The sequence below is a fragment of the Pocillopora verrucosa genome, chromosome 10 (assembly GCF_036669915.1).
Source record: "Pocillopora verrucosa isolate sample1 chromosome 10, ASM3666991v2, whole genome shotgun sequence".
NCBI classification, from domain to species: domain Eukaryota; kingdom Metazoa; phylum Cnidaria; class Anthozoa; order Scleractinia; family Pocilloporidae; genus Pocillopora; species Pocillopora verrucosa.
Window position 1 is genome coordinate 805,806 of NC_089321.1, and position 17,924 is coordinate 823,729.

Below are 17,924 nucleotides of genomic sequence, written 5' to 3' on the forward strand. Positions count from 1 at the left end.
CCTTTTTAACGTAATTATGGTATGCTATTACATTTAATAAGTATATTTATATATATATATATAACGAAATAGCATATAATCTATACAACCATTACAATTTTAGATGGACTATAAAAAATATCCTGATTTTTTAGATGATAGGCTTAATTTATATTTTTTTATTGTATCAGTTCAAAATAAGTTTCTTAGTCACTCGCTTTCAGAGCACAATATGTGAATTAATAGCTTTTTGTGTAGTGTATTTTAACTACAATAGCTAGTTATAGTCTGGGTATTTTAGTGATAAAAATTCTATTACACATTACATGATTGAGATTATATGAATCATACACTGATGAAAGAGAAACAGTTTTAATAAAGTATGACATTTAATAATTTGTAACAATTGGACATCTCTTTTTTAATTATGTATGGGCCTCAAATAGGACAAGTCCCGATATCCTCAGTTTCATTGTGGGTTTGCTTCATCTAGGGAAGCAATTGAATTTTGAACTCAATTATTTCGTCAATGCAATTTCAAACATTTTGTAATCACTTGCATGTGTCTTTTTCTAAGTCGCCTCTAGAAGTAGAAGTTTTGGTCAACTAAAGACGAGATTACGAGATTTAGGAGAATTCTTAAAGTTCATGAAATGGTTATTAAGGCTTGCTTTCATGTGATCTTAAATTGTTCATGGATGGTTCATAAGGAGACTTTCATCTAAACTAAAGGTTCATTTCAGAACTTTCGTACATCACTAAGAAATGACTGAAATGTTTCTAATGTTTCTAAACACACTTCGGACAATTCCCTGTACAGACGTAATTTGAAACTAGGTTCGCGAGGTCTTTTGTGCGGATGTTTGAGACGAATGATGTCAGAGTTAGCATTTTTCTGTCGCTATGTCCAAGTTTTGACAAAAGTTTTGACAACAAATATGGTCCGAGATATCTTAGCTCTTTGTCGATGGTGACGCCCAGTAATTTAAGTTCTTCAGTAGTATTGATAGTGTGGCCATTGATGTCGACAGATGTTAGGGATGGCTCGTGTTTCTTGCCGATTACCATGGCTTGGTATTTGCTTATTTCCCACCACGTGATTTTCCTGGTACCATGATGACATTTGACCCCCTTCGCTCCTAATTGTGTCCATTAGGTCCTTGACATTACTATGCGCGTAATAAAGCTGATGGTCGACGGCGTACATTGATAGAATTGACGCACGACTCAGGTAAAAGAGATCATTCTGGCAGATATTCCAGAGTAACGGGCCCAAATTGGATTCTTGGGGACAGCCCATTTTTATTTCTTTCCATTCACTAACCGCAGTTCCTAATTTAGTTCTTCCTTTAAGTTCTTCAAAGAATGAGTGCATCAGTGATAAGGCCCTTTCCGAGGAGCCGTCAGGCTTTAGTTTAACCAGCAGCAAGGTGAGATGCATCGTATCAAAGGCCTTGCACATATCAGTTGATAGTACGCCGACAGATTTACCGTGGTCAATTGCATGTTTCTAGTCTTCGACCAAACGAACCAATGTGGTCTGACAGCTGTACATTTTACGGTAGGCTGACATGAATCGGTCAAAAATCGTTTCAAGATTTTTTGGCATCTGTTTACTTTGAAGCTGCTCAAATATTTTGTCAACCACTGTTAATACAGTTATAGGTCTATAGTTGGTCTTCTCCAAGGGGTCCTCTTTCTTGAAAACTGGATCCATTCTCCCTTTTTCTAGATATTTGGCGATGTCTTCTCTGTGATACATTGATTAAAAATTGTTGTCAGTGGGTCTGCAAGTTCTTGTGCCGCTATTTTCAAAGCGCGTGACGGTATCATGTTAAAACCAATGGCTTTGTTGGTATTCAAATTCTTGAGACTTAAAAAAGTTTCCTCTTTCGTGATTTTCCTGAAGATAAGAAGTTAGAGTTCCATCTACTGCGTATGGCGGGGACGCTTGGTTGTCTATCGCATTCTTCTGTTTTGAGATTCATTGCAGGGCCGTTATCAAAACTGCTTTCACCTAAAGTGGAAAAATAGTCAGCAAATTGCTCGGCTACTGATCGTTGATCTTGTAATAGAGTTCCCTGGATGTGGAGTGTGATATCCGTTTTATCTTTGACCTTTTTGTTGTTGAGAAAAGGCGTGAAAGTCCTGTAGAACGTCCGTACGTCATGCAGCAAGTCAACTTTCTCCTCTCCTGTATCAACCGTGAGCTATTCTAGGAGCAGTAAACTCCTACTGGATATAGATTGTGTGACACTGTAGGCGACACGATTGACGAGACAGACACCGGAAATTATTTTCTTTGTTCTTCTTTACTGCTTAAACAGACCCCTTAATTTCTTGTCTTGAGCTGTACTTTAAAACTTTCCTGAACCACTGACAGACCGCGTTCAGTTCTAAAATACACATTTTACTAGCTACTACAGCATCCGCGAGACTGCCTAATGTCTTTAGTACTGTAACCATCACTCGGTTTAGCATTTCTAAGATGCGGTCAGATGTTAATAGTGCCTTCCTTCTACATAGCTCGACAACTGTGCCATGTGACCCCTCTTGGTTAAACAAGTTGTCTCAGAACACAAGCATAAACATTTACTTACGAAACTATAAAAAATATCATAACACCAATGAATTTAAATTTTTCGACACGATAAATAACTAAAGCAGAGCAGTGAAAAGGCCAGGACAAAACCAGTTCTAAATCCTGAACATATCCAAGAATGGGAACAGTCCATCAGAGGCTATGAATAACACAAGGAAAATTAACAGCTTTACACTTCAGCAATTACAAATTTGATCTATGAGATAACCTTCTTGATAAAGATGCATTACGTAAATTACGGCAATTTTTAAGAATATTGGATAAGTTTGTCCTAACTTTCAACTTATATTTCTCATAACGGAAAGATGCACAGAGCCATGAAATTTTCAGACTATCAGTTAGCTCAGTTAAATTTATCCTTCGTCTCTAGTGCAAAGCTTCATTCTGCCGAAGGGCTAACGCTCGAAACGTCAGCTTTGAAACTCTTAACGGTGGCCAATTTACGATATCAACTCAGTTGATCATACCAAATTACCTTCTCGCACAAAGCAGCGAACTAAGCATGTCACTGAATTTCTTCGAGGTCTCAAAGAAAGTACTTGGGGTATAAAGGGAGGGAATAGCGATATTCTTCTAATTCTACTAGTTACCCCGTTTGCCAGTATCCTCTTTGTGAGAAACTGGTTATTACAACTCAACTACTCTCATCAGCCTGAATTTAGGTGGATAAACAATGATCACTGTAACCTGAGGTCATCGAACACGTACGCAACCAAACCACTCCTATTCTGGCAGATATCAGAAGAAATTGGTAAAGTACCTTTAAAAAGTTCAGCATGTTTTTGGACCGGTAGGAAAAAAATAAAACAAAATAACAAATATAAAAACAAGAATAATGAAATGTGCAGAACGGCCGTGGGTACGAAAGCTCTGGGAATGTTTCATTCCCCAATTGTTGTTGTATTTCTCTAAATATTAAAAAATTTTCGTTTCTGATGAGAGAATTTCGATTCAGCTGCCACAGGGGTAGTTACTGTTTATGACTCTCAGAAATCACATTTTTAGGAATCCTCGCTTAAAATGAAGTTTTAAAACGTTTTAAGATCCTCTGAATTTAACATGTAACTTCCGGTGAAAAATGTTTGCCGTCGTTTTTTAGCCAATATTGATCTTGTATGACAGACAGCGAAAACTTTTTTACACAACAGTCAAAGCATTTTGGTAGAAAATATTTTGAGCTGGGGCTTATAGATTGTGATTACGATCTCCTTTAGTAATATCTAAATTACAATTATTCCTTGCGAGTTACATGAAAAAAATCAGCTGGCATCTATTGCTTTGAAATATGTACAAACAGTAAAAACGAGAAAAAACGGAATAATTAGATTTAGATTATCATAACATGTGTAGAAACCTTTACTTTAATGAGATGGTCGCACCGTGTAAGTTCTAAACGTCGTAAAAATGTTTGCAAATAAATTTTGATTGCAACATTTTTTATCACGTAAATGAATTAAGAAACTGGTAGGTTAATGTTTAGTGTTCGTTTATTTTCTAGAGTGTAATCACCAGTTGTTTGATTGGACATCACCAGCCTGGTTTGAGCACTAATGGCACAATTAACACGTCATGTCTGTATAAGTGGACAGCAGGCGTCAAAGTCACGCGCTGTTGTCCCGCATATCGCGGAGTTAATTGTTTATGAAAACGCATAATCGATGTCTCGTCTGACCAAGTTTCCATCTCGAATTTTGTCATAGTTTTGATTAGTTGGTAACAGGACTTCGTGTCGTCCAATTCTGGTCTGTAATCCTACTAACTGGGTAATGCGCCGATCAATTCGAGGCTTCAACATCCCCCGCCCCCGCCGCTGAGCATTTGACTGTCGTCCGTACCGGGGTGGTGTGAAGAGCGTAAACCAGAGGCGTAAAGTCTTTCCAGCGAAATAAACGTGGTTTATCTTTTGATATGGAGGTTTTTTAAACATAAGATACTGATAAAAGGAAGATCAGATCCAGCACTGATTTGGGTGAGGAATTTAAACACAATCTTGGCCTCAGGAGGCGGGAATTTGAGCGAACCAATCTTGAAAAGTTCAAATGCATGGGGGCTGCTAGTTGCATTTGACGCTTCGAGTTGATCGACGCATGAACGTTTGACTGATTGATTTTCCGGACAAGAATAAACCCGTTGGTAACATATTAGCGGGCTATGTCAAACAAGGCTATCTGAGTAAAAGTTTCGTAAACTCGTCTCTCCTGCGTGTAAGATTATTTTGAACTGAAGTTACTTAGAGTGGTTTCTTTACATTCATTCAAAGCAGAATCGCGAGCTCTTTGCATTCCGTTACTTGTGGAATGGTTTCTACTCACATGTACACCTGGCCGATTATTCTTTTGGCGCTTCCGTCGCTTTTTATCTCAGTCAGTCGCAGTCATGGTAAGTAGTAAACCTAAAAAAGCAAGCAGAGAAGCTTTTCACAGAAGCTGAAATAGGACACCGGTGTTATGCAAAAGTGAAACAATCATTCTCTAAAAAACGTTTCTCAACGACTCTATTTGGCAGGTCGGATTAGATAATCGTTATATATTCTTTTACGACCTGTGTTTGTTTTTCGAGTTGAAACTTGAGTCAAGCCCTTTTTCTTCGAGGGATCCATCCAAGTAAAGTAGGTTGAAGAGTTAAGATGAATCAGACTAACATTTTTTCTCGGAATGAGCTCGGTTGTATTACTCGGTTTGGCCGATTGCTTATCGATTTGAAAAGGTGAACCCGATGTTCGTGAAGGCTTTGTGAAGAAGGAGCGAAAATGGAGGCAAATATTGATAGCTTAAATGAAACAAACTTTAGCAATCCATGGCAGCTGGTACTGGATCGTACAACGATGTAAGTGAGTTAGTTGTTGAGGTAAATGAAAATATCTGGAATCGCTGACTATCGAAGCCGCAATTAGGAAAGGTATTTGCGTGGGTAAATTGTATGTTCACTCTCAGTTTTTTGTTATTTACGGTTCGGTAAAAGCCAAGTTTTTTCGTTTGTCTCACGATGTAGTCACGTGTGATGTAGATCGCGACGTTTCGACTGCGTATACTGCTAGTCTTCTTCAGTCTTCATCGCCTGAAGAGGACTAGCAGTATGCAGTCGAAACGTCGCGATCTACATCACACGTGACTACATCGTGAGACAAACGCAAAAACTTAGCTTTTATTGTTATTTACCAAAATGAATAACCACAGCCTTTTTTACGGTACGGTATTGACAAACGCGTTATGCATCTGATTTTAAAGCTCATGGGTGCCCGAGTGATATGGAATCGAAATTTTATGTGTAGGTGGCATGTATAAAATTGACTTCGTGGCTGTGACTTGTGGAAAGATTGTATTTCTCTTGACTTTTGGAAGCGTATCCTGTAGTAACAAGTCCATGTGCTTTCTAAGATGCGATTTGAACTACGTTATGTTCGATAATTTGGTTTCTTCGAGTTCGTTTTGGATGAGAGTGAATTATTAACAAACTTTATGATTTAGTTTAATGCATGTATTGTAATTTTTGATCTCTCCTGGTCAGACAAGTTACAGAGCCAAATTATATTATACAATAAGAAAAAAAAATACAATTTTAGTTGAAATAGAATTTGCCCAAGAAATGTTCAGTATTCAAGTAATGATGATAATAATTATTATCCATGGATATTATAAATAGAAGTTACATGTTAAACTCTTCTAGGGGTTAAGGGGTTAAAATTACAGGTGGTACAACTAAACGTTAAAGCTGTCTGCTACATATATAATTATGGTTCATACAGTTTTAAACATGTTGATCTGGAAAGTAACCTGAGCTACAATTGGAATTGGTGATGTTTAATACTGCAGAATGCAGACAGAATACAAAATCCACTTCAAACAAGTTCTCAAAATAACTTCTGATTATAGGCTCGTTCCTATTATTTATAACATTATTGTGCTTGAGAAGGAAAATTTTCACTTTTTGTTGCCTATTTGATCAGATTCATTTCCAAATATAAAACACAAGGCTTGTGTATGGAAGAAATTTCTCCTTCTTTTACATTTTCCATTGCAGCCATATGAAAAATTGTTCTCACAAACTAAGTATGCCATTTTAAACTTTAAGGTGCCAAAGGCACTATCAATCAATTCTTAATATAAAAATGCAATGATTGTTTAGGTTTGATTTAATCTTGCCAAAAAAGAGTTAACCCACAACACACCTTGACATGCATACTTAAAACAATAGGCCATTTTACAGTTGTGCACTTAGCCACAAAGCCTTTGATTTGGAGTGAGGCTGAAGGTGACCTTGTTATGATAGAGACCAGTATCTAGTTTGCATGATAACCAAGTAATTTACAATACAATACAATACAACACTTTATAATTACGGCTCCCCTATTAATGAGGCTATTCTGTTGTAATACAATAATATTTATATAATAATTTACAATGGGTCAAAGAATATTTTCATGTGTTGCAAAGAAAAAAGACCAAATAAAATTTAAAATAATAGTAATAATAATAATAATAATAATAATAATTAATATAATTTGGTATAAAGGTGTAAATCAGGGTTGAAAGATCCATTTAAGAAGAGTTTCTGATAAAATGGGCCACTTTCCTTTTAAGATCTAAAATATCATTTGTGCTTTGAATTCACATTTGAAAAGCAGCAAGGGGTGTATCATAACAAGGTCACCCTTAGCCTTTAACTCCTTTTCAAAGGCTTGGCAACCAAGCACACAACTGTAAAATGGACTATTGTTATAAACACATCTACCCCTGCCACTGAAGTCAAGAAGTACATTTCTAGAGCAACAGTTACAATTCTAGGCAGGACTATGAATAATTTTTATTCCTCTCATATTCCTATCAATATGTCTTTAATCATTTATTTTTGTCATGTAAAGAATGTTCAAGTGCTCTTGGTATGGAGAGTCGCCACATCAAAGATGCTCAAATCACTGCATCTTCACAGTGGGGTAGAAATCATGCGGCAATCCAGGGAAGATTGAACTTTAAGGCTGGTGGTGGTAAACAAGGAGGATGGTCAGCTCGGTGGAATAATGGAAATCAATGGATCCAGGTGGCTCTTGGCAGTTACACCAAATTAACGAGTATAGCAACACAGGGAAGGAATGCTTACAGCCAGTGGGTAACGGCATACAAACTGCAGTACAGTGAAGATGGAGTGAACTTCTACTACTATAAAGTACCAGGACAGAGTTCACCCAAGGTACATAAATTGCCATGTGTCAGATATTGAAAGATTTTTGGGTATATCCCAAGTCATCCTGTAGAAAATGAACCTTTAAGTGGTCAAAAATCTGTTGATATTCATGTTGTATCATTATTTGAATTGAATAGTATATTGACAACTAAATAATGTATAAAATGTTGGCATGTAGGTGATTATGCTTTGCATTTCTAAGAATTGCTTTGTTCAACCCTTAAACCCCCAGAAGTGATTCACATGTAACTTCTCCACACAATATCCATCCACTATCCAGCAAACAGGTAATGAGAATACTCAAATATATCATGTAGAAGTTGTTATCTTGGTATAATACCAAATTCTTGCAACTAATTTACAAGGAAATGTGTAGCAGTGAGATGTGAGAATTGACAACCAGATCATGGGAGTTAAAGGGTTATTTAATAAGCAATTAATACTTGACTACACAGAATAATGATAATTACAATGATGTTAATTTGTTATGAGAATCACTTATTTTACTAGATTTTGTATATTGATCATTTAAGGTTTTTAAAGGAAATAAAGACAGGGATAGTATTGTGTATCATAAAATAAGCCCACCAATCCAAGCGCGTTATATCAGACTCAGACCCACAGCATGGTATGGTCATATATCACTCAGGATGGAGCTGTATGGTTGTTTAGGTATGGTAACTGTTACTCTGAGTCATTAATCAACATTAACTTATGCTTGGAGTACCTGCTCATCCATGTATATTGTCAATTGACAAACAGTTCTGTTAACTATTTTCAAATATTTAGAGATATTGGGCTAACACATAAACATCATCTAGGGATTGCAGTTGGGTGCAAGAGAGAACTTCTAATTTTGGGGGATTTTGTAGACGGAATTATAGGGTAAGGATGTTGATGTGTGGTTGATTGACAAAAGATGTACAAAATTAAGGAAATGTTTTGGTGAACCAAACATTTGGTACTGGTAAATATAAGCACTTGGTAGCAAACATTTTATTTTCCATATCATGCGGTAAATTTTGTTGCTTGCATTATGATGAAAGTCATTTTGTAGGGATAACATGACAATATATTTTACTTGAGATGTTTCCCATCTTGTAGGTTCAAGTTAGTTAAGGACTAGTATTTCACACCAATTTTACAGTATTCACAAAAGGCCAAAAATTTATATTAAAACCAAACAGTTTGAGGTTCTATTTTCTCAGCTATTTGGTGTTAATTTGCTCAAGAACAAGTTTCAGCTGGTTAGTTTGACATGAAAGCAACCATGTTTTCCAAACTTTTTCTAAGTTGATTTACTAAAAGCATTATAATTTGCTAAACTGTCTGTTCTATGAAATGCCCCAATTACAAAGTTTTTATTTCACTAATTGTTTACAAAAACACCTGTCTATTCCAATAAAGGAAAATGCAATTAGAAGTAAGTCACTGGTTCCCAGGATGGTGCAAGTTATGCTAAGACATCTGATTGTTTTTGTGACTTCTTGATGAGCTATACTTATGAAATTCAGGGGATTTCTCATTTAGATTTGAAGTTAACGACCCTGAGAGCAATCTGGGAATTTTCCATAGATCTCATCCATCACATAGGATACTGTACCTGCATGCTTTAAAAGGAGTAAATTCTTCAATTACTTTGTTGTAAGATTTTGCAGATTTTGAGAACTGTTTGCTATAATTATTGTGTGAGTGTGAATTGTGTGGTTCTGCATCTGCAGTTATCTGGTAAGAAGTCTTGTTACAGTAACTATATCTACACAAGAACTGATGTATTGCAAAATGTCAAGCCAACACATTGCATATTTTGCATGACTATAAAATTAAAAGTGTTCTTTTACCTTCTTTATTTCTGTAAAGAATGTTCGACACCTCTTGGTTTGGAGAGTCGACGCATTAAAAATGCTCAAGTCACTGCATCTTCGCAATGGGATGGAAATCATGCAGCAATCCAGGGAAGACTGAACTTTAAGGCTGGTGGAGGCAAGCAAGGAGGATGGTCAGCTCGGCAGAACAATAAAAATCAATGGATACAGGTGGCTCTTGGCAGCTACACCAAATTAACAAGTATAGCAACACAGGGAAGGAATGCCCAGAGCCAGTGGGTAACAGCATACAAGCTGCAGTACAGTGAAGATGGAGTGAACTTCTATTACTATAAAGTACCAGGACAGAGTTCACCTAAGGTAAATGTAGTATCAAGAAATTGGCTTTAAACTGTAAAAATATATGCCTACGGTTGCCCAGTATAACAGTTATAATATGTTGCAAGTAGTCCTATAAGTTATGTGCAAATACCAAGGGGCTAAGTGCCTAATCATGCAGTCTACAATGGAAGAGTTCATTATCTAGCCTGCATGGCATTGCGACAAAGTTGGTGTTTCTTGACTTTCTCTTGCATATTTACAACAAGTGCAATAAACACGTCACAATTTTAAATGTTAGTTGAAACTATTGGAGAATCATGCATAATCCAACAGGAATGGCGAGACTGTGGCAACTGATTATTAATTTTACTTGCATGTATATGTAGGTATTCAAAGGAAATAAAGACAGGGACAGCATTGTTTATCACCATTTAAACCCACCCATCAAAGCTCGCTACATTAAACTCCGACCAACAGCATGGTATGGTCATATATCACTAAGAATGGAGTTGTATGGTTGCACAGTAGGTATGATTATTATCTTACATCAACTTATCTGGCACTGAAAATTGGAAGGGTGAAACACGTGTTTGATTATAACCAGCATAATGCTGAAATATGGATGTGGCAAGAAACTCTAGATTGTTAGATGCTACATTATGACATAGGTAGAAAATTTCTGCTTGATCGAATTTTGTCTAACTTTTAACTTTTCAATAAAACTGTACGTACCTACCCACAAACAAACTTCACACCTCTGTACATAAACACGCAGTCATGAATTGTTCTTTTACCTTCTTTATTTCTGTTAAGAATGTTCGACACCTCTTGGTTTGGAGAGTCGACGCATTAAAAATGCTCAAGTCACTGCATCTTCGCAATGGGATGGAAATCATGCAGCAATCCAGGGAAGACTGAACTTTAAGGCTGGTGGAGGCAAGCAAGGAGGATGGTCAGCTCGGCAGAACAATAAAAATCAATGGATACAGGTGGCTCTTGGCAGCTACACCAAATTAACAAGTATAGCAACACAGGGAAGGAATGCCCAGAGCCAGTGGGTAACAGCATACAAGCTGCAGTACAGTGAAGATGGAGTGAACTTCTATTACTATAAAGTACCAGGACAGAGTTCACCTAAGGTAAATGTAGTATCAAGAAATTGGCTTTAAACTGTAAAAATATATGCCTACGGTTGCCCAGTATAACAGTTATAATATGTTGCAAGTAGTCCTATAAGTTATGTGCAAATACCAAGGGGCTAAGTGCCTAATCATGCAGTCTACAATGGAAGAGTTCATTATCTAGCCTGCATGGCATTGCGACAAAGTTGGTGTTTCTTGACTTTCGCTTGCATATTTACAACAAGTGCAATAAACACGTCACAATTTTAAATGTTAGTTGAAACTATTGGAGAATCATGCATAATCCAACAGGAATGGCGAGACTGTGGCAACTGATTATTAATTTTACTTGCTTGTATTTGTAGGTATTCAAAGGAAATAAAGACAGGGACAGCATTGTTTATCACCATTTAAACCCACCCATCGAAGCTCGCTACATTAAACTCCGACCAACAGCATGGTATGGTCATATATCACTAAGAATGGAGTTGTATGGTTGCTCAGTAGGTATGATTGTTGTCTTACACTTGTTTTGGCACTGAAAATTAGAAGGGTGAAACGTACATGTTTTGATTACCAGTGTAATGCTGAAATGTGGATTCTGGAGGAAACGCTAAATTGTAAAATTTTAGAACTTTTTTTTGGTTATTTAATGTTGCTATTAAGCTTTAGTGGAGATTCCAGAATGTCTTCCTTTTGAGGCGGGTCAGTCTGTCCTGGGCTGGCAGCAACATGGTGCAGGAAATTTATTATGGGATGAGAAAAGCCTTTAGTTTTACCACCCGCTGGTTCTTTTCCCTCAAGTTCAAGGACTTTAATGTTGCCAAAAAGTTTTCCGAGGAGTTGGAGTTCTAAGGCAGGCATTACTATGGCATGTACCCTATGGAGAATTTGGTCAGCAAGAATGCCTTGCAAGCACGCCCACTCTGTCGGTTAAAGAAAAGCTACCTCAGGCTTTACCCCAAAAGGGCAGGGTCTCAACAAAGGCATTGATCTGTCTTACAGCGAAGTACCGGGCTCAGATGGCATTCCTGTGGAGGTTTTACCGTAAGCGAAATCAGCGCTCTCTTTCCACCTGCTCCTACGCCGGTGCTGGGAGTGGGTATGAGTATGGGCTGGGCTGGGTTGCTGAACCTTGCACGCACAAGAACCGAAATCAAAGTGTAGTGAGTCGTGGGCCGGGTTGTTCAAAGCTGGGTTAAGATAACCCAGGGTTAGTTTGAAATCTGATTTGAAATCTGAAAGCTTTAAAAGAAAATTCATTATAATGTTATTTGTGTACAATTTTAAGATAGGATGCCCTAAAAAGAACAGAGAAAATTATCCAAAAGGGCATTTGAACAAAGTAATAAAGATACTTAGATTAAAATTGAGCCCTGGCGGGGTTCGTGCTAATCGGCCTTGGGACAGCTGGGCTCTAATCTATGAGATTCTATTGTCTGGTGGTGCCGCTCTGACGTCCCACATTTAGGTGGGCCTTTAGTGTCCATCATTTCCATTACTCCCGCGTTTTGACTTTTTCTACGAATAAAATTCGCCTTAAGCGACCTTGAACTTAACCCAGTCGCTTGTTAATTCCTTTTAAAACAACCTGCATTTTATTACTTATTTTTCACACACAGAGCAAAGTCTAGATGGGCAACAACCAATCAAGGAGCCCTCTTTGAAATATTATCGTTTTCTCTTGTTCAGTGTATCTTCACTTATTCGAGATCGCATTATATCTTTGGTTATGGTCTAGTAGAGGTACAACAGAGTTTCAATTTGCTTTTCGTAGTAAAATTACGCGGAATTTATTTTTAGGCAACTTATTATAGACGAATAATTTTGATTTTCTCTATGTTCGAGGGACGGCGGTAAGCGTTTCTTTTGCAACCGTTATTTGGTCTCGTCACGCAACGCACTCTCTCTCTAACGGGAAATGGAGGGCGTTGGCTGACGAGACTAAACAACAGCGGCGAAGTAGACAACAGTAAGCGTGGCACCGATTTCATTTTTACTTAGAAATATTTAGGTAATAGACCACAAAATATCTTTGTGAGTTCAGATAAATTAGGTTTTTTCTGTCTTTCTCTTAAGGTGAAGTGATGCGATATTTTCGTTCTTTTGAAAGTTATGCTCTTTTCAGTTACAAAACTGAAAACAATAAGTATACAAACTGTCGCCTCTCAACCCACACAGCAAAAAATTAACTTTTGCATGCTACGCATGCCTATGTTCTAATTTGTGTCAACTTACTTGTTTCGAATCAGTTATTTCAGTTTTTTTTTTTGGTTTATACATATTTCCAATCGAGATTGTATGTACCATCCGATTCTAAAATTTTGTATGTTTATACTACTATACTTGTATATTTTCACTAAAAGCTCCTGGAGTAAATGTCCTCTGCGGCGATAAAACCATGACCATTGTCATCCCAAAGACCCTCCTCCGTGGTCTTGATTTAAAGAATATTCGACTCCTGGACACCAAATGTAAAGGCAAAGAAGGACGGACCCACCTTAGCGTTACAACATCATTGACGGGCTGTAAAACTGCCAGGAGGTATACACCTACAGCTATCATCTACTCCAACATACTGAAAATACCCGTGGCCGCTAAAAGTGCCGTAACACGCGTACGTGACATAAAAGTGCAGTTCAGCTGCTATTACTCAGCGCATGGTATAGTTTCATCGCTTGGTTGGACGCCAATTAAAACAACATTTGAGCTCCGAGAAAAGGCCAAAGGGAACTTGACACTGTCGTTGAGAATGTTTCACAACAAGGCATTTGTGAATTCTTACACGAAAGTTGATTTCCCTGTTGCTGTGGAGCTGCACAGACGATTGTACTTTGAGGTATCCGTGGCAACAGATGACAAAAAGCTGTCAGTCAGGGCTGATCGATGTTATGCCACGCCCACCCGGGATCAAAAGAATTCTCTGAAATATGAGTTTATAAAGAAAGGGTATGTTTAGTAATAAATTTTTTGGACACTTAATTTCTACTCCTTTTGAAAAATTACTCTTGGTTTATTTTTGCGGTTACTTGAGACGTTTTCCTAAGCAACTAATAGTTAGTGACAAGTAAGAAAAATTGGACACACTTCGTAATCTTGAATTCCATGATGATCAACATAAGTTTAAAAAAAAAAACTTTTGTTAAGGATATTCTTAGGCATAATTTCACCTTGATCAAGGAAATTTGCTTTACTTTAGCTGCCCAAGTGACGCAACAGTAAAATATCATTCATCGCCTTCTTCTCGTGCTCAGCGGTTCAGCGTGGAAGCCTTTAAGTTCATTGCTGCTCATCCCTTTGTTTTCGTCCACTGCCAAGTGAATGTATGCAATGCAACCAACCCAGGCTCCAAATGCTCGATGAAATGTCCTTCAAGTGGCCGAGGGAAACGTGAACTGAGTGATAACGTGACTTACGACGTGTACTCTTTAGTGCAGGGACCCCTGCACCTGACGCACGAGAAAAGAAAGGAGAACCGCGGGAGAATTCTGGATAAGACTGGTAAGTCGATGAGCTGTTTCCGGGGACACATATTAGGGATGCATCCTGAGGATAAATTCTATCCCCGGCCCCCAGTACCCCATGGATCCCTCTTGAAAGGCCCCTCAAGATTTTTGAGTTGTGAAAAATATCTCTGATAACTTTCCCCATTCCCAAAATGATTCACCCTTCTTTGTTTGTATATTTTTTTCCCGACCTAATTACAAACTTATTGTTACGACATCTTAAACCAGCATGGTACAGTATGACGCTTCGCAAGTGAGGATTTTTCAACTTTGCAGTGAAATTTCTTTTGAATTAAGTCTAAATTCCTCCTTTTCTGTGACATCCCTAGGTTCCAGTCCTCACATTCCGGAGGCTCTGTCCGCTGACAATCATCACAAGTAGCTTCAAACTCATTTACACTTGGACTTGACCTGGACTTGAACCACTGAAGGATGTTTGAGCTGGATATTCGTGTAAAGGGTGTTTAACAAGTTCGCGCTCATTTTTCTAAAAGGCTATATCTTACTTATTTTCGCATTCTGGAAGCCGTATCTTTAAAACAATTACCTGAATTTACTTACTTTTACAGAAATAATTTCTGTGGTGGCGAACCGACCATTAAAAAGCACTCGCTTTTCACGTAATTGTTTTTTTTCTTTTTTGTAATTTTCATATTATTACTTCAAGGTAACTGAAGAAACGTATTTGTGCTAAATCCTGTTATCCTTCTACTTCTCTAGCTCAAGCATACCTCTTATTTTAAGACGCTGAATAATCTCAAAAACTGACGAAAAAAATATGCGGAACAACATCAACAGCAAACAAATGTAACTTACAAACAGTTTTGATATTTAAGTTCGGTTTTTGAGATTACTCACTGATCTAACTCAAACAGGACTGTCGAAAAGATTTGATTTATGTAAGGGTGCCTGCGCCTATATTTTTCAGTTCTCCTTTTGTAGTACGGGATGACAGAACTGGCTCTTCAATCAGCTGTTAGTCGAAAAGGGATTGTGACTGAAAGGATTTTTAAACCCGTCTTTAGAGGAGCTAAGATGGTTTAAATACTTTTCTCTTTTAACGTTAAAAGGCGCGTTACAAGAGACGATAACCACTGAATGCTAGTTTGCTGAGTTATAGAAAAACTCAGCAGCACTTTTCTAGGAAATGAAGATGGTTTAGGATTGGCCATCCTTAGAAGCATTGCAGGTGATCAAGTTAAGAATTAATAGTATGACATCTTACTAATGAGCCAGCAGCTTTAAACGTTAATGATGCCGCATATAGTACTGTGATGGGACGGCAAGCAGAAGGTTACTGGACACGAAGAATTAGAACTTTCCTATTAAGGCGCTAGCACAAGACAATAATCCAAGATTGATTGAAGCTTCTGTTTTTGCCAGTCTTTGAAAATTGAAAAATAAGTGCATTAAGCTTTTGAGGTACGGGATATTGAATCGAGGTTTTAAGTTTTACGGTAATGATGAAGAGTTAATAAGGAACATCAGCTGGTTGACAGAGCCTTTTTCTCAAGTTTAGTATTTTATTTTAAAGAAATGGTGAAGGGAAATGATGTGGGTATTAACTTACACATAAAAACAGACATAGTGCTCTTACATACACGAGTGATTGGATGTTACGAGAGCATAAGGTTGACCATAATGGATAAGATGTTTTCATCTCGGAAACTCTCTGCTCAAGATATTTTTGATGTGGTGTTCAGTTAATACTTAGGTATCCTGCTGGGGAGCTATTGCTTGAAAGTAAAATAAATTGAAGCAACAGAATTTTGCCCTCATTTATTAGATCACATTCAAGACGTAAAATGACTCGTTGAGCCTTTGGAAAAAAAAAAGCGGGAAAGGTTGAATCATTACCTTCGTCATTGTCGTTATCATTTGTAAATCATTTGAGCTTTTCTCGTAATTGGAATATGTTTCTTAACATACAATAGAGATGTTATCTCGCCAGCTTTAGGTTCAGCAATCATCAGCCTCATTTCCTTGTTTACCTACTCACTTAGTTTTCCACTTAGTTAAGGAGTCTCCAACGTTGCCCAAATCAGAGTGGCAGTCAAGTATTTGCACAACGTATTCGTAATGTTATAAGTGATCCTTGGGAGAGATTTATCATCTACTTTTTCCCTTCCTTGTGGACTTTTAAAGTCATCGAAATCGTTCACTAGGCTTTGTATCGTGATAGCACGGTGCCGTTCATAGCTGAAAGATGTTTTGTGACGTGTCTTTAAATTTTGAGCTGTTCAAAAACTGCAAATTATGGAAAGATTGTCAGAACGGACTTACAGTTAAAACCTACTATTTTAGCGTACGTCTCTTAAATTGTTGATAAGTCAGGTAACTTTCGAAACACTGCGAATTGCAGAACGTGATCAAACTGTAGTTTTGAGTACTCCATTTCAGTCTAATTTTCTTTCACCCAAGATCCTGTGAGCCATTTGTGGGAAATAACGCCGGGGGGTGGGTGCACGCCTTCGCTTCGCTCACTGCTCACGCTTTAAATGGAAAATGAACGTTAGCTCCTTATCAATTGTTCCCGAAATGCATCATCAAAAGTGTTTTCATTTAATCGTTTACCCGTTTCGTAATTATTTGGTTTACTGATAATCCCATTCCTTGCAATTGAAAACTTTATTCTCCAGCCCCCCTTATAGGCATTCACGCTAAACGGAACTTTGTTTACATTTCCATTTGTAACCTACGTTTCATTCACTTGTGCTATAAGATTCTTGCTCTTCCTATCATCTTTACCTCTTTCCCTTTATCAAAGGTGGTACTTGCTACCCACAATAGATTGCCGGTATCTGATGAAAAGTCAGACCAACGGGATTCGAAGCCGTTTATCCTAACAAATTCTTGTTCCTCCGCATTTTTTGAGAAAACTCGGCGGCGTTCTCTGAAATCGTTCTCTGCAATCAGAACGACCTCGCACACGCGTTAGAAGAATAAAAATCTTTTGTCTACATATAATGATCCCGTAGCCATATCGCTTGTCATGCATACATTCCTAAAACAGTACAAAGATTTTAATGTGAGTTTGTTGACCGCCCCTACACTATTAAGAGCTTCTTCTAAAGGAAATTCTGTCTTATCCGGAAGAAAAAACGGATCGTTGATTAAGTGATGGAGAAACTTAGCTGAAAAGGAGTTATATTGAAATCTCAACAATGTCCAGGAGAATTCATCCCCACGATTTTTCTTCGCAAAAGGAGGACAGGAGGATATGGAGTTAACCTCAATTTGAAGAACCTAAGTTAATTTATTAGTAACCATCATTTCAAAAAAAGAACAGAAGAATATAGCGTCATCCATAATTTGAAGAACTTCAATCCATGTATCAGTAAACAATCATTTCAAATTAGAAAGCTTGACTTCAGCGATCTGTCTTATG

The 17,924-nt window shown here is 37.6% G+C and overlaps 1 protein-coding gene across 4 annotated transcripts; it reads left to right on the forward strand.

Annotated features, from left to right (window-relative positions):
• Window positions 1-4,433: 4,433 nt before the first annotated feature.
• Window positions 4,434-16,320, forward strand: LOC131768870 (uncharacterized). Of its 4 annotated transcripts, none has more exons than XM_066173626.1 (10): window positions 4,434-4,550; window positions 7,443-7,768; window positions 8,296-8,434; window positions 9,623-9,948; window positions 10,296-10,437; window positions 10,723-11,048; window positions 11,396-11,537; window positions 13,397-13,979; window positions 14,230-14,531; window positions 14,866-16,320. In XM_066173626.1, the coding sequence occupies exons 2-10, from the start codon at window positions 7,463-7,465 to the stop codon at window positions 14,916-14,918; spliced, it is 2,319 nt and encodes a 772-aa protein (XP_066029723.1). In that variant the 5' UTR covers window positions 4,434-4,550; window positions 7,443-7,462; the 3' UTR covers window positions 14,919-16,320. The 4 variants fall into 4 exon arrangements, with proteins under 4 accessions (XP_066029723.1, XP_066029720.1, XP_066029722.1 ...); XM_066173623.1 differs by lacking the exon at window positions 4,434-4,550 and adding an exon at window positions 4,592-4,960; XM_066173625.1 differs by lacking the exon at window positions 4,434-4,550 and adding an exon at window positions 5,015-5,428.
• The last annotated feature ends 1,604 nt before the right edge of the window (window positions 16,321-17,924 follow it).